The sequence below is a fragment of the Emydura macquarii genome, unplaced genomic scaffold (genome assembly GCF_026122565.2).
Source record: "Emydura macquarii macquarii isolate MOO-44397 ecotype Brisbane River unplaced genomic scaffold, CSIRO-AGI_Emac_v2 contig_554, whole genome shotgun sequence".
Taxonomy (NCBI): Eukaryota; Metazoa; Chordata; order Testudines; family Chelidae; genus Emydura; species Emydura macquarii.
Window position 1 is genome coordinate 14797654 of NW_027130691.1, and position 21403 is coordinate 14819056.

The 21403-nt window shown below is 42.5% G+C and overlaps 1 protein-coding gene across 16 annotated transcripts in view; it reads left to right on the forward strand.

Annotated features, from left to right (window-relative positions):
- ARVCF (ARVCF delta catenin family member) overlaps positions 1-21403 on the forward strand; it is a 395675-nt gene that overhangs the window by 257937 nt on the left and 116335 nt on the right. For all 16 annotated transcript variants that reach the window (XM_067539839.1, XM_067539832.1, XM_067539833.1 and 13 more), the window contains 2 exons: positions 163-321; positions 20079-20683. In XM_067539839.1, the coding sequence (XP_067395940.1) occupies positions 163-321; positions 20079-20683 (764 nt within the window). The remainder of the gene's footprint in view (positions 1-162; positions 322-20078; positions 20684-21403) is intronic.

Below are 21403 nucleotides of genomic sequence, written 5' to 3' on the forward strand. Positions count from 1 at the left end.
CATATCCTCAGCTTGTTATTCTTGGGTCAATAAAGCCCTCCTTTCTGAGTCTATATTCCATCTGACAGCTGGTACATTATTTTAAAACAACAACGAACAAACAAAAATCCTCATAGGCAGTGCCAGTATAAATCACAAACATGTTCCATTTTTGTTTTTTAGGAGCAAAGCCCCAGCAACCAGACATCAATAACCATGATGCAAGAACCTCAGGAGATGATAGAGGAGACTGTTACTGTGGAAGAAGATCCAGGTACCCCTACTTCCCATGTGTCTGTTGTGACTTCAGAAGATGGAACCACAAGGAGGACTGAGACCAAGGTAGGAATTTCTGGCCCATGCTGAGTATGATTTTAGGGCCATCAGAAGGGTGATTTCAAAGGTAAGGCTTGCTCTCTTCTTTCATCCGAGGTCCATAGGGGAGAAATGTGAAAACCTCACCCTAGTCACACAGGAATAAAAAAAATATTAGTGGCATGCAGAATAGAGCAGGAAGGTAATTGTGCCTCTGTGTGTGTGTCTCAAACTATTTACAATCCTTACTATTAGTAACAGTGTGGGTCTGTCTATTGCTTTGTTCTTCAGCAAATAGTTTTCCAGTTTCCACAGATTTTGTTTTAAATTTCATCACAATTGCAAAGTTCGGTGATAAGAACTGAAATTGGATATCTGCTCCTCCATGCATATGGGTGATTCTGTATGGTCTCAGGCTACCTATGTGGTATTGACAATCAATTCATTATGAGGACAGATGTTCTTCTTCGAGTGCTTGCTCATGTCTATTCCTTTGTACGTGTGTGTGTGTGTGTGTGTGTGCCCCACGCACAGTTACCAGAAAATTTTTCCCCTTAGCAGATCCCATAGGGCCATCTCCGGTGCCCCCTGGAGCCACGCGCGCATGCCGCGGTATGTGAGGCACTGCCAGCCGTACCCTGCGCTGAGCTTTCTAATGGTGGAGATGGCAAATGAAAAGGACAGGCAGGGACAACCTGGCTCAATCCCCAAAAACAAGAACAGCAAGAAACTGGACTTTTTTGGGAGAAAAATTTATTTAACTGCCAGTCTCCAGTTCTGCGTCGCCAGCCAACAGGTGTTTAGTTATAACTTGTGGGACTCCCTCAAGCGGTTTGGGGAAGCCATACCTCTGGATCAGGCCCAAGACTTCTCCACAGTTTTAGAGGAGAACAGGACAGTGGCCAGAGCGGCCTTACAGGCTGTTTCAGACGCAGTCAACTCGGCTGCAAGGGCAGTGGCCTCAGGGATCTCCATGCACCGTTGCTTGTTGCTCCAGTCATCCGAACTCTCCCAGGAGGTGCAGTAGTCCATACAGGACCTACCATTTGACGGGGCTCCGCTCTTCTCGAAACAGACGGTTGCAAAGCTCCATGGGCTTAAGGACTCTCAGGGAACTCTGCGCTTGTTGGGTCTGTACATACCGCAAGCTTCCAGGAGGCAGCAGCAGCAACCCAGGTTCCCAGCGCAGTGCCTTGGGACCTACAGGAGGAGGAGAGAGAGAGAGAGACAGAGAGGAATGTTAGGTGGTGTAGGCAGTGCCTGCCTTCTTCCTCGACCACACAGCCACCTACCTCCCGACGCTCAGGCAGTCAGCAGCACTCATTTTGATGGTTTGCAAGAGTATAGCATTCCAGCTTTACTGCTGGGTCCTGGGAACCATTGGAATGAGCTAAACCCTCCAATTTTCCTCTCCTTCTCCCTGCACCTTCCCATCCCTCTTCAGGGACCCCTCTCAAGAACACATCTTGTAAGAGGAGGTGCGCAATCTTCTCATGCTGGGAGCCGTAGAGGAGGTCCTGCTGGATATGAGAGGATGAGCTTTCTACTCCCAATATTTCCTCATCCCAAAGGAGGTCTCAGACCCATTCTGGACCTGCAGGGCCTAAACAGGTACATCAGAAGGCAAAAATTCTGCATGGTTTCCCTGGCCTTTATCCCCTCCCTGGATCCAGGAGACTGGTCTGCTGCCCTTGATTTGAAGGACTCATATTTTCACATACCGATCTTTCCGGGTAACAGAAGGTTCCTCAGGTTTGTGGTGGGGGATTCCCACTACCACTTTACAGCCCTCTCGTTTGGCCTATTGTCAGCCCCGAAGGTGTTCACAAAGTGCATGGCAATGTTGGCTGCTTATCTCAGGCATTGAGGGGTACAGATTTACCCCTATCTGGACGACTGGTTAATCAGAGACCGGTTGAAGACTCCGGCCCAAGCCAGTCTGGACTTTGTTCGAGCTACCTGTCACAGGCTGGGCCTGCTAGTAGATGAGCAGAAGTCTACTGTAGTGCCTGTGCAAAGGATAGAGTTTATCGAGGCAGTTCTCGACTCAACGTAGGCCAGAGCATTCCTGCTGCAGGCCTGGTTCGAGGCCATGTCCAGCCTAATCAAGAACCTCTGTGCCTGCCCCCTTATAATGGCACGAATCTGCCTGCAGCTACTGGGCCATATGGCAGCATACACCTATGTGCTCCGCCACACCTGCCTGACGCTCAGACTGCTTCAGGGATGGCTGGCCTCGGCTTATGCCCCAAACAGACACCCCATGGACAGGGTTGCTACTGTGCCCCCACAGGTCCTGGCCTCCCTAGAGTGGGGGTTGGATCCCCGAATGGTGATGAAGGGAATGCCCTTTGCAGAAAGGGGCCGTGCAATGACTCTAGTGTCAGATACTTTGGATCTGGGGTGGGGTTCTGGTCACAGTATCCAGGGGACCTGGTCGGAAGAGGACCAGGAGCTCCACATAAACGTCAGGGAGCTCCGAGCGATCTGGTTAGCATGCACGGTGTTCCTTCCTATCTTGAAGGGCAAGGTGATTCAGGTCCTAACAGACACCACCACCACAATGCATTATATCAACAGTCAAGGCGGCGCTCATTCCTCAGCCCTGTGTCTGCAGGTGGTTGGTCTCTGGTCTCTGGAATCTGGCAGTAGGTCACAATTTTCACCTGGTGGCCTCTCACCTCCCTGGTATCAAGAAGGCCACAGCAGACCGGCTCAGCAGGTCCTTTGTACCATTCCACGAGTGTTCTCTCCACCCATCAGTCGTCGACATGATCTTCCAGAGGTGGGGATTTCCCCAAGTGGATCTCTTCGCCTCCAAGGTCAACAAGAAGTGCAGCCAGCTTTGCTCCTTTCAGGGGCGGGACGAGGGGGGCAATGTCAGATGCCTTCCTCATTCCATGGTTGGGCGGGGCTGCTGTATACCTTCCCTCCCATTCTGTTAATACACAAGGTTCTATTAAAGATCAAGGAAGACAAGGCCAAGGTCATCCTTATTGCACTTACGTGGCCCAGGCAGCACTGGTTCACGATGCTCCTGGATCTGTTGGTTGCCCCTCCCCTGGAGATACCAAGGTGGCACAACCTACTTTCCCAGGACCAGGGGCGCCTTCTGCACCTGGACCTGGAATCCCTCCACCTGACAGCGTGGAGGCTGAATGGCTGAGCTTGGAGGAACAAGCTTCTTCGTCTCAGGTTCAGACTGTGCTGATGAGTAGCAGGAAGCCCTCCACGAGGGCATCATATTTGGCCAAGTGGAAAAGGTTCACTTGCTGGGCCGCAGCGTGGCAGGTTATGCCCCACCAGGCACCGATTCAGGTGGTCCTAGACTACTTGTTGCACCTCAAGCTTCAGAGTCTAGCTACTGCCTCACTAAAGGTGCATCTGGCTGCCATCTCAGCATTCCATCCCCCAATTCACGAGAGAGCAGTTTTTTCTCATGCCATGTTGGCAAGATTTCTGAAGGGCATAGAAAAGTTCTACCCACAGGTCAGGGATCCCGTACCGCCCTGGGTCTTGAATTTGATCCTCTCTAGGCTCACGAGGGTGCCATTCCAGCCCACAGCAACTTGCCCACTTCTGCTACTGTCACGGAAGGTGTCGTTCTTAGTAGCTATCACATCGGCTAGGAGGGTGTCTGAAATCAGGGCACTCACCTCAGAGATGCCCTATATGATTTTTTTTATAAAGATAAAGTCCAGCTGAGGCCTCACCTGGCCTTCCTGTCCAAGGTGATATCACAATTCCACACCAACCAGAACATTTTCGTGCCAGTGTTTTTCCCGAAGCTGCACGCTTCTGAAGAGGAAAAGAGATGGCATACGCTGGATGTACGCAGAGCCCTGGCTTTCTGCTTGGAGAGGACGAAGCCATTCTGTAAGTCCACGCAGTTGTTCATTGCAGTGGCTCAAAGGATGAAAGGCTTACCTGTCTCGTCACAATGAATCTTCTCCTGGATAACCACCTGCATACACTTCTGCTATGAGCAGGCAAAGGTTCCACTATCGAGCAACATCACAGCTCACTCCACCAGAGTGCAGGCATCTTCTGCAGCATTTTTGGTGCGGGTGCCCATGCAGAACATATGCAAAGCTGCTATGTGGTCGTTGGTGCATACCTTTACATCCCACTATGCCATTGTGCAACAGGCTAGTGATGACACCAGATTTGGTAGGGCGGTGTTGCCGTCAACCAACCTGTGAACTCCAAGCCCGCCTCCAAGGTACTGCTTGAAAGTCCCCTACAATGGAATGGACATGAGCAAGCACTTGAAGAAGAAAAGACAGTTACTTACCTTGTAACTGTTGTTCTTCAAGATGTTTGCTCAGGTCCATTCCATGACCTGCCCCCTGTCCCTGCTCTTGGAATTGAAGGCAAGAAGAAACTGAGGGGGCATAGGGTCAGCTGTGCCTCATATACTGCGCTATGTGCATGGGGCTTCAGAGCGCACTGGAGCTGGCCCTATGGGATTTGTTAAGGGGAAAAATTTTCTGGTAACCGTGCACAGGGCGCACACGCACCTACAATGGAATGGACATAAGCAACAAATCTCAAAGAACAACAGTTACAAGGTAAGTAACTGTCTTTTACCTCTGGCCTTTCTTCCCCCTCACTCACTCTGCTTTTGTTTACTCCCCTCACTTTGTCTGGTCTCAAGTTAGTTTATATTTTCCATGAGACAAGTGTTATGTGTTTGGAGATGCCCGGCATACTTTGGGGAGCTCTTAGAATAGCTCTTGTATCTAAATATCTGGACCTCAGCAGTTAAATTGACATTTTTATTAGGGTTTGGCCCTGTGAAGGGTCAAGGGTGTTTCCATTTTCAAAACTATTAAACAGTGTTAGTTAAAATGAGATTGTCCAGCTGTTTTCTCGTTAGATTGGATGTAAACGGACAGCCAAAAAATGTTGTACAGAAGTCACCATGTGGACACTTGTATGTGTTTACTGGCATTCCAGAATTGCAATCCCTGAAAATATCAGTTCAATGTGTCAGTTCTCAAACTGGTGGTATAAAGGGGCACAATTCCACTAAAGTTAACAGAGCTGCACATATTTACATATATTGAGGATCTTAGTGTGTATGTTCTTTTGGCTGTTCTAAATACATTTTTAGATAGAGTCCAAAAAAACCTGGTCTTTCCTAGTAAGTTTGTATATAGGATTTAAAAACCACCTCAGCCTCCTGCCATTTTATTTAAAGGATTTAAAATACTGGATTATAAGATTTAAAAATAGTGTTACATCTTTGAATTAGGTGGGCTATGTGTATTGTGTTTTTTCTAGCAAAAAAGTATACATGGAAGAAGTAATATATTTAGACACTGATGAAATAGAGTGACTTTTTTATAAACTCATTATTATGCATTGCTTTGAGGCTATAACCTAAGCCTTACAAAGGGATAAAATGGTAGATGTGACCTTTAAGGATAATGTAGTTTGTAAAAATAGCAGAGGCTTCCTTTCCATAAAATGGCTGCTAGATAAGGGGACTACATGGATGATACATTTTGTCCAAAATAGTAATACTGCTGATAAGCAACGTGTTTGTTCTCATAGCATGAAGAGAGTAATCTTATCATACATGGTATACCTGCTATTTCACCATTTTCTCCACATCCCTTAAACAAATACTGTACCTGTTCTCTCTCCCTCCCTCCCTCCCTCCCTGCCTCTCCTGTATACTGAGATACACAAATGCACGTGCACGCACCCTTTTTTCCATGCACTGAAGAAAATCCGATACAGAAAAACATTGCAGATGTTTAAATTAATACGTAATATCAAAGAATAAACTTTTATTCTTTTAAATTTCAGGTACATCCCAAGCACCATAAAATTGAGTAGAAAATTGACATGATTAAGAGTTGGGAACATAGTCTTTTCATTTACGTCACTGTAAATCCACTTCAGTGTATGTACTAGTCCAAGGGGAATTTTGGAACATAGGAGAGCAATTTTACTAAAGGAATAGTTCCGTTAAAGTCCAATTTTGATTCAAGAAGTGATGTTGAAAGTCAAAATGCAGACTGGCCAAACCACTTGTCATTCTGTCAGAAAAGGCAGTGTGGTTTTCATGAGGATCACTGCTATCATTGAAAGTGTATATTTTTTAATTCTATATTTTAATATGGTTTAGATTTTAACAGTCACTTAGAAATCACACTGGTCATCAGTTTATAGATGGCTTGGTAGCAAATGCTAAAACAGAGACAGAATTCTTCATTTGCATCATGGTAGTGCGATGCTCTGGAAGTTGATTGGCATTATTATAGCTCCTGGCATTGCAGTTTCTGAGCAGCTCTCAAAGAAAATTAATTTTGTGGTTTACTGCTGTAAGGTAGGGGAAATACTGTTCCCATTGTACAGATGAGAAGGCAGTGGCACAGTCACACAGGAAGTGTGTGGCAGATATCCTGACTCCCAGTCTTGTACCATAAGACCACCCTTCATCCTAGAGGTTAAAGTTGCTAGCCTGGTACTCAGGAGACCCAGGTTCAATTCCCTGCTCCACCGTAGTCCTCCTATGTGACCTGTGACAAGTCAGTCTGTCTCTCTGTGCCTCAGTTGGAGATAGGGTCCTCATAGGATGAGGATAAATATCTTAAAGATTGTGAAGGGCTCAGATACTACAGTTATGGGCATTACGGTTATCAATAGTAATAAAAAGCTAAAATAAACTCTCCCAGAGCCACTTTCGCACATGCTGGCTCAGGACTCCTAGTAGTGGAAAGTCAGACTGGAGGGAGTGGTTGCAGCAGCACATGTCATCTGTAACCTTCCCCTATATTAGGGAGCTCCCAGATGGCCAATGCAATTCCACAAGTGAGGGTGGTATTTGATGGGAAGAGAATACAGCAGTTTATGGATATGCTAATTTAGTGCATCCCCTAGAAATCTACCATTACCAAGATTCCTATGGAGTTGCTGTTACCACAGAGTCTTAAAACAGTGACTCTAGCCTTTCTTTAAGTGTGCACTCACTTTTTTTCACCCTTTTAAAAAGAACAGTATTTCTTCTTCGAGTAGTGTCCCTATTGGTGCTCCACTGTGGGTGTATCTGCATCCCTATGCTACTAATTGGAGAACTTTGGTAGAAGTGTCTTTTAGGCCTGCACATTTGCTGTCTCTCCTCATGCTGCACCATGAGCTAACTGTCCTTGGTTCCTTCTCAACTGGCCCCAGCTAGAGACGGAGCCTTTTGCTGTCCATTAGTGGATTAACTCTCCTTTTAATTTGTTAATATTCCACTTTAGAAACCTTTTAGCTTTCTTCTGACTCTTTATTTGGCCGTGCCCGGAAAAAAAAATCAAAAAGAAAGAAAAGACTTTGTTCTTGTGTTAACCCCTGGGAGGGGTACTCCCCCCACCTCCGGACAAGGGTGTGCTCGGCTCTCCGGGCTTCAAGAAGTGTCACACTTGCAGCAAGATGGTCCCGGTCATAGACAAGCACTCCCAGTGCATTTGCTGCCTCAGCGAGGGCCACGTCCAACACAAATGTTACCTCTGCCAGCAGCTCCAAGAGAGATCACAAGAACAGAGAGCTCCACCAGAAAATCATCTTTATGGAGGCAGCTCTCCAACTTCAGCCCATTGGCGGGTATGAGTCTTTCCCTAACCTTCAACTCTGAAGGACAGTGAGTTGAAGAAACGGTCTGGGAAAAGTCGAAAAAGAGAACAGGAAGTCTCCTAGGGGCCAACCTAGATGTGTTACAGGCCAAAGCCTTCCTACCTCAAAACAGATCCCTATCCCTGATCTGTCTCATAGACACTACTCAATGCAGCCCTCAGGTGCTAACCAAACTCTGTCTCCAATTCTTGGGGCATATGGTAGCAAGCACAGTGGTGATTCTGTACACCAGACTTTACATGCAATGCCTGCAGCTGTGGTTCAGTTCTGTTTACAGACTGAACAGAGCCAGTCTGGACAAACCCCTGTCATGCCCACCAAGATCAAGAACTGCCTGGATTGGTGGAAATACCCGGTGAATGCATGCAAAGGGACTCCCTTTTCTCAGGTGCCACCTTCACCACTTCTTACCACTGACACATCCCTCATTGAATGGGGTGCACAGTTAAATGGTCTCACAACACAAGGAAAATAGTTATCTGCGGAGATATTTCTCCACATCAATCTCCTCGAATTGAGAGCGGTCAGGAACCCCTGTGCCCATTTCCTCCTGCTGATGACAGGATCACATACAAAGATCCTAATGAACAACCAATTCCTTCATGACCATGAGTGGGAGATGCGTATGTTAATACTTCACGACTTCTTCGCATGATGTGGAACAATGTCCACAGATCTGTTTGCCACTTACCGGAACAAGAAGTGTCTGTGATACTGTTCCAGGGTGGGGATTAGTCAGCACTCTTTGGGTGATGCTGTCCTCCTTCCGTGGGTCAAGGACTTTCTTTACGCTTTCCCTCCATTTCCTCTTCTGCTGAAGGTCCTGCTAAAGATAAAGGGGGACAGTGTTTATGTAATTGCTCGCACGTGGCTTAGACAGACGTGGTACCCTTACCTGATGGAGCTTGTGATGTCCCCACCAATCTCCCTTCTGACTACTCCGCACCATTTCTCTCAAGACAAGATACGTACCATACATTCCAACCTGGGGATCCTTCACCTCAAGGCGTGGTTCCAGCACCTAGAGAGCTAAAAGGAAGAACAAAAGATTCTACTACATACTAGAAAGTCCTCCACGCAATGCACTTACCTTCAGAAATGATCCAGATTTCAAATTTGGTGTACATCCCAACAAATTTCTCCAGAATCAGCAACTCTTCCACAGATTCTGGAATATGACCAGACCCTTAAAAAAAATTAGGGTTATCCTTGAGCTCTTTTAGGGTCCACCTAGCAGCTATTACAGCATTTCACCAACCCATTAAGGGGTACTCAGTACTATCGCACCCAACCATTAAAAGGCTGCTAAAGGGAATAACAAACCTCTTCCTTCAACCTCAATTTCCTACCCCCTCGTGGGACCTAAACCTAGTGGTGAAAGGGCTGACTAGGCCTCCCTTCGAACTTATGGCCACCTGTTCTCTAGAATATCTATCAATGAAAAAGGTCTTTCTGATTGTAATTACCTTGGCTAGAAGAATAGAGGAAATAGCAGCTCTGACGGTGCATCCCCGATACACAGTGTTCTTCCCAGATAGGGTTGCATTTAGGCCACATCCGAGGTTCATCCCTAAAGTGACCTCCTCATTTCACCTTCCTGCCTTCTACCCAAAGCCTTATCGAGACACTTTGGAAGCCATACTGCATACCTTAAATGTCATGCTCTGGCATTCTACCTTGATAGCACAAAGACCTCTGGTAAGTCCTCTAGACCAGTGGTTCACAACCTTTCCAGACTACTGTACCCCTTTCAGGAGTCTGATTTGTCTTGAGTATCTCAAGTTTCACTTCGTTTAAAAATGACTTACAAAATCAGACATAAAAATACAAAATTACAGCACACTATTACTAGGAAATTGCTTACTTTCTCATTTTTATCATGTAATTATAAAATAAACCAATTAGGATATAAATATTGTACTCACATTTCAGTGTGTAGTATATAGAGCTATATAAACAAGTAATTGTCTGTATGAAATGTTAGTTTGTACTGACTTCGCTGGTGCTCTTTATGTAGCCTGTTGTAAAACTTGGCAAATATCTAGATGTTGATGTACCCTCTGGAAGACCTTTGTGTATCTCCAGGGGCACACATACTCCTGGTGGAGAACCACTTGGTTGAGAACCACTGCCCTAGACTATTCCTTTCCATGGTAGAAAGATCTAAGGGCTCAGCAATATCTGCCCAAAGACTCTCCAAGTAGGTCTTGAATTACATCCGACAGTGCTACCAAATTCATAACATGACCCTCTGGACTTGTTTCATACACATTCCATGAGATCGATCTCCTTATCAGTCGCCTTCTTTAAGGATGTCCCCGTCTTAAAGATCTGCAGAGTGGTGACGTGGGTGTCAGTCCACACCTTTGCAGAACATTATGCAATCACCAGGGACTTTGCGTCTGATGCTCCACAGTACTATCATCTGTGACTAACCCAACTCCTAAGTCCCAGCCCTCCAAGGGAGATGCTGCTTGGGAGTCTCCTACAGTGGAGCACCGATAGGGACACTACTCAAAGTAGAAGTTACTCATCTTGTTCAGTAATGATGGTTCTTTGAGATTTGTGTCACTATGGGTGCTCTACTCCCCTCTACTTCAGAGTGCTCACTATGACTCTACGGAGAGAAGGAACTGAGGATGGTTAGCCCATGTGTGCTGGCTAGCCTTGTGGCGCAGCACGAGGAAACACAGCACGTGTATGGGCCCAGCAGACACCGCTATCAAAGTTCTGCAGTCAGCAGCGCAGGGATGCAGACACACCTACAGTGGAGCACCCATCGGGACACTACAGCGGAGCACCCATAGGGGGACATATCTCAAAGAACCAGCGTTACTCCTCAACGTAAGTAACTTCATACATTAGAACTAAGTTTGTCTTCAGGCACACAAATGTTAAATCTATTTTATGTAATGTTTAATGCATTACTTTAATAAAAGTGGTATTAAAAATTGATATGGTTCCTGTGTTATATCTGTATGTGCACACACTACATCCCACTCTCCACACCTGTCTCAGCCAGCAGCTCATTACCTTCCCTTGCAACTACCCCAAACACTGTGCAAAATATGCTCTAGCCCAATTTAACCCTTTACTCAAATAAAAAATCATCTGAGACGTTAATCCTACCCTGTTCTGGGGTAGATCATGTTCCATTTCCCACCTAATGTATTACACACCTACATTTCTCCCATGTTCCAACCAATTTTCCACCAGATTTCAAGGCAAACCATCAATCTCCAGTTCAGTTCTGCCCCATTTTCCCACCAAATGTAGGTCTCCAAGTGGAGACACAGATGCCTTTCTCTCTCAGACAGGAGCTTCAGGGGATGTCTACACAAGACTTTTTTTACCTTGAGTTAACACAGTAATTAACACGTTTGTAAAGGCTAGTGTTCTTTCCAGACTACACCCTTTGTTCTTTGCCCAAGGCTGAGCTCTCCTACCTGGGGCCAGGCTTCTCTTCTACTTTCACAGCAGGAAATGTTCTTCTGGGAAGTTGGGCCAGCCACTTCCCTCAGTTGGACATTCTTTCAAGAGAGTAGCAGTGCCAGGCTGCTTCTCTGACTGACTAATGTGCTGGATGCAATGTCTTAAAGACCAGAGAACCCAAGGATCTGCTCCTCCACCAGCCAATTGCATTTGAGGGAGCTTCCTAGGATCCCACTTCCTCTTTTAGGATACCTCTTCAAAGACAGTTTTGACTGTGTGTCTGTGACTGGCATAACAAGCTCATGCATGTATTACTTGATTTGTTGTGCTATTTAGAGCATGTTTTTGGGCTTCACAGATCGAGAGTGGATTTTAACTTTTAGATTTTGGTTCCCTTTTCATTCACTTTAATTTTGCATTTGAGACTTTGGAGCTAGAATTGATATCTTGTCTGATGTGAATGCTCCTGCATAATGCTGTTCCCTTATGCTTTCTTTTATACCTGTTATTTCAGAGCCAAAATATACAGCTGTCTTTTTCAAAGTATAATCAAAGTAAAATAGCCTCAACTCAGAGGCACTGAAATTTGACACTGTGGATTTTCTTTCTTCTTCTCTTTGGAACCTCCTATTGTAGTGAGTGGTGTTAAGAAGAAGGGTTAATAGAACTGAATCATTGCCATCTTTTAAACTGAGAAAACCTCCCTTCATGCAGCATTTTGAAATGCACTTTCTATGGTTGCTCTCCAAACTAATTCTCTGTTGTTTAATCTACATACCTTGCTGGCTTGATCTCTGCATACCGTTCACTGCACAAAGGATGTATCAGATATACTCCATCTCAACTTTACAGCCTCTCCTGGAAGGCAAATATCTAGCATGTTAAAACAGCAAAGGTCACCTTGGGAGGAAGCTACCAGCTATCACATTTAGTTTCTAGCATAAGAAGCAGCAGATTAAAGGAAGTGTGTTTTTAAGTGGTTGAAGAGCACTTAATAAACTAAGCCAAATTATTTCTGTGTGTTTATGTGGTGTGCGCGTGCACTCTCTTTTCTCTGCTTCTGGATATTTCTTGATGAAACAAGGATTCCAAAGAAATTTTATATTTCTGGATATTTATCCTCATCTGCATTGAAATGCGAAATGCTTTCCAAGAGAGATTTTGATCCTCATTTTTTGTATTTGCATGAAACAATGTACATATCTCTAGATAGCATTTATTTTTAAACCCAAAACCAAATAAAGAAGCCTATCAGTTGAGAACGTACACACTCTGCCTCATGCTTTTCAGTGTTCGCCAGATTCTGCAAAGTGCTGACCGCCTGCTACTCCCTTTGAGGGGATTGAAAGTGCGTGTTATTTAAGCCCTGGATTCCTGAGATGACACTTAGTCACACAGTGCAACTATACACCTAAGCAGAGATTTTTGAAAGGGCTTTAAGGTGCATTAGGCATTGCAGTTGGAATGAATTTCAGTGGGAGTTGTACTTCACTTGCTTAAGCGTCTTTGAAAATGTCAAGTTTAAGGGGTGGGGGAGTTTGAGCCTTCTTTCTGAAAATCTGTAGGGCCAGCATTTACCCACCAGCTAACAGAAAGGTAAAGACTTGAACCTGGTTGGCCTGATAATTTTACAGACTATAGTTCAAAAATAAGCACTTTGAAATGTCAGTGTTTTTATCCTTGAGTTCTTCCTTCTTTTCTGTTTCTATTTTATGACACAATTTCAGCAAAATCTCCATCATCCTGTCAGCTTCTATAAAATATTTAATTCATCTGAGGTATTTTTAAAAAAAAACCCTACAACATGGAAGGTAGGAATTATAGGCACTACTTAATCAGGTGGCTTCATTTGAACAAAGGCAAACCATTTAGATAAAATCCTGATATGATCTTTCTCTGTATTTAATGTTAGTATGTCAGACTCTTTGAGGGACTAATATGCACTGTGAGCTTATCTATCCAGTCACCTCTAATTTGTAAAATAATTGCTGTAGTTTTTTTCAGTTTTTCTCATTTTCTGTGCCTGTGATTTCAAGGCAGGAAAGAAAAGAGAAGAGAAAACATGCAGGTTTGTAAAGTATGAATGGTACATTAGGTTCTGTTGGCAAATGTATTTCCAGAAAGAGAACTGGAAGAAATATTGTTAGACACTACATAGGCCTCAAATTAAATATAAAAAATTATCACCTTGTTAAGTAGATAGTGTCAAGGCTGACAAACACACAACTTAATTGACATTTTAATTTTAAAAAAATATTAACTAGATGGATTTGAAATAAAATTTTCTAAAGCGCCCATGGGGATGTTTATGTGAACACTTACTGTATGGCAAGCTAGGGTGTAAATCTACAGCACTCTAGCATGCTGTGCATTCGCTGTCCATGTGGATAGCACACTAGCGAACTTTCAGAGCACAGCAGCGGGTCCACATGGATATTTTGTGTGCGGCATGCAGGAATGCTGTAGATTTCCATCCCAGCTTGCCCTACACTAACTCCTTATTTAAACATGCCCTGATCTAGGAAGCTAAACTTCATATTTGAAAGTGAATTAGAAACTCCTTTTTAACAGTGATAGGAAGCCTAACAAAGTCAGTTAGGCATTGCAATTCTGAGCAGAGCAATACCCAAATATCTTTGAAAATGGGAATTAGGTACTTATGAAAATTCTACCCCTGATTTAACCTAAATATAATCTTAGATTAGATCCAAGATTCTCAGTCTGGAGATTGCAAACAGGCTCTGTGGAGTTGCAACCACCATCTATTTATGGAGAATTGTCCCAATTTTTTTTTTTCTGATATACCATGGGGTCTCAATATGGAAAAGTTTGAGAACCATTGGATTAGGGAATCTATCCAAAAACTACACTCTCTGGTCCACTCAAATGTATCTTCCTGGGTGAAGCCCTTAGGCATTCCCATAATACAAATTTTAGACCTTCCAGGATAAGAGTTGAACAGCTGGTTGACCAGTAAAAAGCCCAGTGCAATGGCAGTTGGGATAATGCATTCACAGTGTGCTCTACTGTTTTCTCCGTTCTTTTGCTACTTGCAAATTTGTGTGGAATATCTTTTTATCTTAAGAAGACTGAGGATACGCTTTCAGTTGATTAAGTTGATTCCAAGCTGTTTGCTATGTTGGATGTTGCTAGAAAAAACGTTTAGCTTAGCTAATCCTTATGGCTTATTTAATTAGTTAACTAGGTTTAGAATCTATCACGCAAGTATATGGTACAGAAAGCTGCAGTAAGAGAAATCTAGAGTTGCCAGTTGCCACTGGGTTTCATTTTCTTATTTTATATTACAGAATACATGCCCTTATTTTGGAACATCATGGCCACAGACCATAATGGTAATACCATAAGTCTATTCCCTATTTTACTTCAGCATAACTCAGTTTTCCCAAGGGAATCCATCCTGTACGTGTTTTCTCAAAAAACAGAAGTGCCAGTGAGGCTTACTCCAAAATTAAGTGCACTCTAAGCGCAGTCAGTCTTGGCTTTTTTGGTAATTTGGAATCGGATCTGCATTCTTGCTGAAAAAAATGGAAATGATTAACTGAATAATAGAGTGAGAAGAACGACAATTCAAAATAATTTTTGAATTTTGTTTCGGGATCCCATTTAAGCATAAGAGACTTTGACTGTGACTGTCTGTCTATCTGCAACAACTTCAGAGTCTTCCGTTGGTACTTTTAGCAGCAGTGCGGCAACTAAATGTATATCACACAACAAAATATCAGTAGCAAGCAAAAGATTTCAATCATCCAGTAAAACTACCACCATGGATGGGTTTGTAGAAGGACCAGCAAATACCAATGAGACACCAGAGATGAAAAGATTGCTCGGTTAATTTATGCCACAAATTCTCCTTTTTGTATTAACAATAAACACTTCATTGACATGGCTGAGTCCTTATAACCAGACTACACTCCACCTGGTATAGCAAACATTGGTGGAAGGTTGCTAGATACAGTGTATGAGAAGGAAATTGAACAGTGTGCAAGAAATGCTGAGGGGAAATTTTGCCAGTTTAAGCCTTGATGGGTGGAGCAATGTATACAATGATCCAGTAATATGTGCTTGTGTGACAATGGAAGATAGGGTTGCATATCTTTCAGAAAAAATAGATACATCGGGAAATGCCCACACAACAGAATATTTAAAAAGAAGTGGCAGTGAAAGCTGTAATAAACTGTAAACAATGCTGCAACTTCGCAAAGATGAGAAGATACTTAGAAGAAGAAATGGAAGGATGCTCTTTAATAACAGATGGCTGCAGTGCCCATTTAATGCATCTTTTAGCCAAAGACTTAAGTACGTCTTTTCCAGGAATAAAAGAAAATGTTGAAGTTGCAAAATACTTCCGTAACAGCCATTTCGCTTCAGCTTCACTGAAGAGAGCAGGAGGATCCAAACTAATTCTCCCTCAAGATGTTCGATGGAATTCTGTGGTTGATTGGTTTTGAACAATTTATTAAGAACTGGCCTATTCTCATAAAACTTTGAAGAAAACCATGATAAAATAGATGGAAGTATCTCATCCAAAGTATCTAACATTGGATTAAAGAGGAATGTAGAGGATATGCTCAGTATGCTGAAGCCTATATCCATAGCCTTAAACAAACTTCAGAGAAATTGTTGATGCATTGCTGATGCGAACATTTTCGACCCCAGATATAAAGGTTAGATGCCTAACTTCTGAAGATGATGATGCTGCCATGGCCTGGGCATCTCAAAATCACTCCTCAGTTATGCCAGTCATAATAAATTTCAGGGCTGGAGGAGAACCGTTTAAACAGTACATGTTTACTGATGATGTTTTGAACAAAGTCACTTCCCTGAATTGGTGGAAATCATTAGCCAGGCACCTTGAAACAGAGTTCCTTCAGTTGCTAAGCCAACTTTTCACACCAATAGCTTCCTCTGCAGGCACAGAGAGAATATTTTCATCATTTGATATTATTCACTCAAAGCTAAGAAATCGACTGGGAGTTGAAAAAGCAGGAAAACTCTTATTTCTGTTTGTCCATGAATAAAAATGACAGTGGGAGTGGGGAAGATGAGAGCTAGTTGTAGAAGTTTTAAGGACCGTGTATATTTAATGTTGTGATGACTTGTCTGTTAGAGTTAATAAAATTTGAAAATTAAAAAAAAAAAGTTTAAGGACAGCTGTCAGCTGGCAACTCAGGAGACTGTTGCAATTGCAAATGTGAAACATTTAATATTTAGTTTAATAATATAAGTGCTATTTTGTTTGTGTGTGTGTGTGGGATTTAGTTCTTAACACTCCTAATGTACTGCTGCTGCATCTGCAGCTTGACACAGGTGTAATGAATACTATGTACTATTTCCTAAATTAATAAAAATTATCTAAAAAATTACACAAAGTATACCCTCCTAGATGTTGTAAAATGCTGTATTGAGTTGTAAATTAATGTTTTAATGATCAGATTTGCACCATTGTTTAAGAAATATGTAAAGAAGTGTCAATGGGAAACTTGATTTAAATCAATCAACCCTGATTGGGTGACACTGGTGTTAATACATAAAAGACTGCTGATGTGTTGTGCAAATAGAATGAAACAAAAAATGCCAAATTCTATTTAGGTGTGGTTCTCTTTCTTTTAATTTATCAAAACACAAAAATAGACTAAGCTGCAGATAAGACGCTAATTACTAAGGAAAAACCTTAGGATGCAGAGAAAATCTCCTTCAGTTCTTGTCTTAATGACAGAAAAGATCATGTTGATACCTGGCTATGCATCATTCAGCTCATGATGCTGTTTAATTATGCTGTTGGTGGGGAGCCATTCTTGTTATTTTACAGATTTACAGGACTTCATTATTTCATTAGGTTAAAGTACCATTTGATTGCAGATGTCTCTGGGAAAAACACTGTTTGGTGAAATTTTCTTATTCCCAGTTTCCGTGTGAAATCATCTTGCGGGAGGATATCTCTGAAGCTCCTTCAAAAGATGTACTCTAATTTTGTTTTTAACAGTGGTTTGGTTAATCTGGTCAGATATAGATATTTTTTTAAGCAAAGACTGCAGATCAGACTGTCTCAATTTGGACTTCTGGTTTGTTCAATGGCTCAGAAACAGATTTAATATCTGCCATTCTACTCAGTGTACATACAGCATTCTGCGGTTTAGATTAACAAAAGTGTAACATGCTTACACTTACCCTTTTAACTCTCTCCATAATTTCTAGTATTTGGTTTTAAAAATCTTTCTGATTTTTGTTCTTTTCCAGTGGGCAATACAAGCTAGTGTATTAATTCTCCCTTCCACTTGAGTGTTTGAGGACCAAAATTAACATGACTCTTTATAACCTCCTTATATGAACAACAGCATCTTCACTGATGCTAGCATAGCTTTCAGAATAGTGTATATTAGCCAGTTGCTACTGCAGGTCTAATACGAATCTCTCACTTTTTCCTTTTCTTATTGTGGGTTACACATGTGTTCTGGAAGAGAGAGAAATCTTTATGCTTCACAGATAAAGTCGACTTTCATTCGGGGTTAGAAGGAAACTTTCCATAGGGGCAGCTTATCTCAGCACTCCTATGGCAGGGTTTCTTGCCTCTCCTATGAAGCAGCTCTTACTGGTCTATTGTGATAATTGGGCCATAATTTACCTTAATGGTAAGCTCATCAGTAAAAAGTGAGTAAAAGTTTATAAGATGTCACAATAATCTATATCAAATGTTGATGAGAAAAGATGCAAAAGAGACTGAATTAGCCCAAATAAAAAGACCAACTGATATAATTCAAGGCTTGTGATAAGATCACAAGCAAGAGAAATGTGAGACCTGAAATCAGTGAACCAAAACTGGTGTGTCAGAAATTAGGCCTAATGAGGAATAAAATAAGACAAGATGGACTATTCCACCCAATGCTCACTTTTGGGATTCTTAAAAAGAAAGACTTTGAGAGAAAAATGGTCATTCTCACTGTCCCCTGGGACTCTGGACCTTCATCATTCTGATCCTGAAATATATCCTGAGCAGACAGGGCCAGAGAAAGTGTCCCAGGTAACACTGCCACATCCACCGGCTCCAGCTGAATCCCAAACATCACCTGGGATTTGAGATTTTATTCTTACCTCTCTCTCTCCTTTCCCCACTACATTTCTTCTTTCCAATCCCTCTGTTTCCCTTCTGTGTACTAAGAGTCTCGTTTAGCCGACAAGACTATATTTTGCAATGCCAGCTATAAGCCAGTAACCAGAAAGAGGCAGCTGAAGTAATGTCCCAAACAGCCAGAAGCTGGTACAAGTTTTCCAGGCCTCAGAATGGCTGATAAGACGTGTGATGTGTCTGCTGTCTCTAGCAGTGAGGTTGTAAGTAAGTTAGCACCAGAGACAGAAGCTGCATTTTCTATCTTTGCTGATCTTTGCTGTTCCCTTTGTGGGTATTGGTCTTGGTTTGCTGCTAGGAAATGAGATCAGAGTTTAACAACAGTAGTGGCAATGACAGCTTCACCCCATCTCAATTAACTTTTCTCTTTTTCCTCAAAAGGACAGTTATTACCATCTTTAATATTGTCAGACAAAGGGTTTTTTCCTTCTAAAGATTCTCTCCAGCCAAAGAGAAGAAAGGGAAGAAGGGATGTTGTTAAAATGAAAGCTTTATTTAATAAAGGCATTTGAAATGTAAAGTGTTTGCTGTGTCTTTAGTAAAGATTCCTAGTGTGTTGGCCTATGTTGACTGGAATCTCTGAATACTGAACCCTGAACCTTGTTTAACACTGTTTAATGTTGGGCTGTGACTGTGTCATGTTTAAACCTTTGACTCTTTATGTCCCTTTAATCCATCTAAATTAATACAACAGGCCATTAATAGAGAAAGATACAGAACTAGATGGACCTCAGGACTGATCCAGAATGTTTTTTTCTATCTTTGTTTGTAAACGTGCTTACTGTCACCTTATATCCTCCAAACTTTGTTCTCATATGTGGTTATTAGACATTTCTCATGTATTCAGAAGGACCACAGCCTGGGAAATGTCACACCTTTTGGCAGAGGACTCCTTAGTCTGTATCCCTTTGGCCAGGAATTCTAAATGGAGTGGGCTCCAGAAACCCTTCCTTTTTAATCTCCTCTTTAGACGTTGAAATTTGTTTTCATGTTTTTGGATGATCAATGTGAAATACCCAACGCTCTAAGTCTGATTGGGTTGGAATAAACATGATTTATAAGGAGGAAAAATCATATGAAAATAAAAGTAAAGTATGCATAAACATAACTTCAAAAGAAGCGTCTGAAACTCTGCAAAAGCTCCTCTAGACAGGTACGGTTTGGGATGGCTGCAATAATGAAAGTCTTACATGAAGTCATTTTAGATTTCCACCAGTGTAACTGAGAGCAACCAAGAGTTTTTGGAGGGGTTCGATCTGAGGGTAGAAAAGTGGAGCTTATGGGAGAAAGACTTGTATTAATTATAATTAGAATCTTAACAAGCTTAAATTCTTTCACCTTTGACTCTCCACCTTTATAGAAGATCAATTTTCTAATTGTTAAAACAGCAACATAAGGCTAGTGTGGAATTTTATAAATCAGTTAGGTAATCTAGTGCCTGCCAGGAGTATGTTTTCTAAGTGCCTTTTCTAGACTAATTTTAGATTTCCTCATTAGGAATTTTTCCTTGTACGCATCCTAAAACTTAGAGCCAGACAGAAGGAAAACATTAACATCTGTATTGGTTTCTGCTTCACAGGTCACAAAAATGGTCAAAACAGTCACCACTAGAACAGTACGCCAGGTCCCCCTTGGCCCTGATGGCCTGCCGGTAATGGATGGCTCATCTCCCATGGGTAGCTACACAGATTCAATAGACAGAAGATACATGAAGAATGGAGAGCGTTACATCACACCACAAGCTTCGTCCACATTGACCAGATCTTACAATAGCTACGATTCTTATCCTGACGGCCACGACAGCCAGTATCGCCCTTTTATCAGTCATGATGGATATGGCGACCTAGCCGACAACTATGGCAGCTTGTCCCGTGGCATCAACTTCCGTCCTCGCTATGCCTACATGCCAGGAAATAGTTACCGGCCAGAGGATGGTAGTTTCACCTTGCCGAGCAGGAGGGATAACTATGGTCCCATCGCCCAGCCCCAAGTGCCAACAGGCAGCAACGTTGACTTGAATCGCTCCCAGCCAGAACGTTTCCAGCCAGAGCCTTATGGGCTGGAGGATGATAATCGTAGCCTCGGGGTTGACGATGAAGGGTATGAACTGGATCCAGATTACTCCACGGTGAACCGAAGGACATCTGCAGGGGTGCCTGAGAGAGGAAGACCTCACAAAGGAAGGTAAAATCCTGTGCCTGAATGTTTGTGATCCAATCTGCAACTATTTTATTGATTTATTTTTAAGCTTAAAATTTTAACCTTTAATAGTCTACATAAGCTTCTGGAGTGACTGAGCAGCAAAAACAGCCACAGTTGTAGTCAGTGTGGTCTTTCCATTAACGACTAATCTTTTATAATCCCAACAAATCAAAATGACCTGACATGAGCAAAAAAGAGGCATGAATGTAAAACTTTAGCTTCTGTTTCCAACCTAGTTCTGATTCTGGGTGTGGAGATGGACTTTCCCAAAGGAATTCTGTGTCTCCAGGTCAGCCACTCTTACAACTCTTCCCTTGTGCACTGTGGGATGGGAAGTTTGAATGGGTTCCTTTGGAGAAAAGTGGGTCTCCAGGAGGCAGTGGGTTTTCCTAGGGAAGATCAGCTTGCTTACCACAAAGCAGACAGAGACCCTACAATACATTGTCACCAATACTATGTGAAAAATTATATATGCTCTATGTGCAACGATCCTTTCTCCAAATTGCGGGGCAGCTTAGTTTTAGATTATGCAATTCAGCCCCCTCTCTTTCTAAATATAGGGGCCATGTTGCATTTTTATTTGTAAAGAAAAAATTAATGACTATGTTATGTTGTCTTCCTCATCTAGTACTAACAAGGGAAAAATGGACTTATACCTTATAAGAATTTTGACAGGGCCAGAATGTATCTATCTGCAAAACA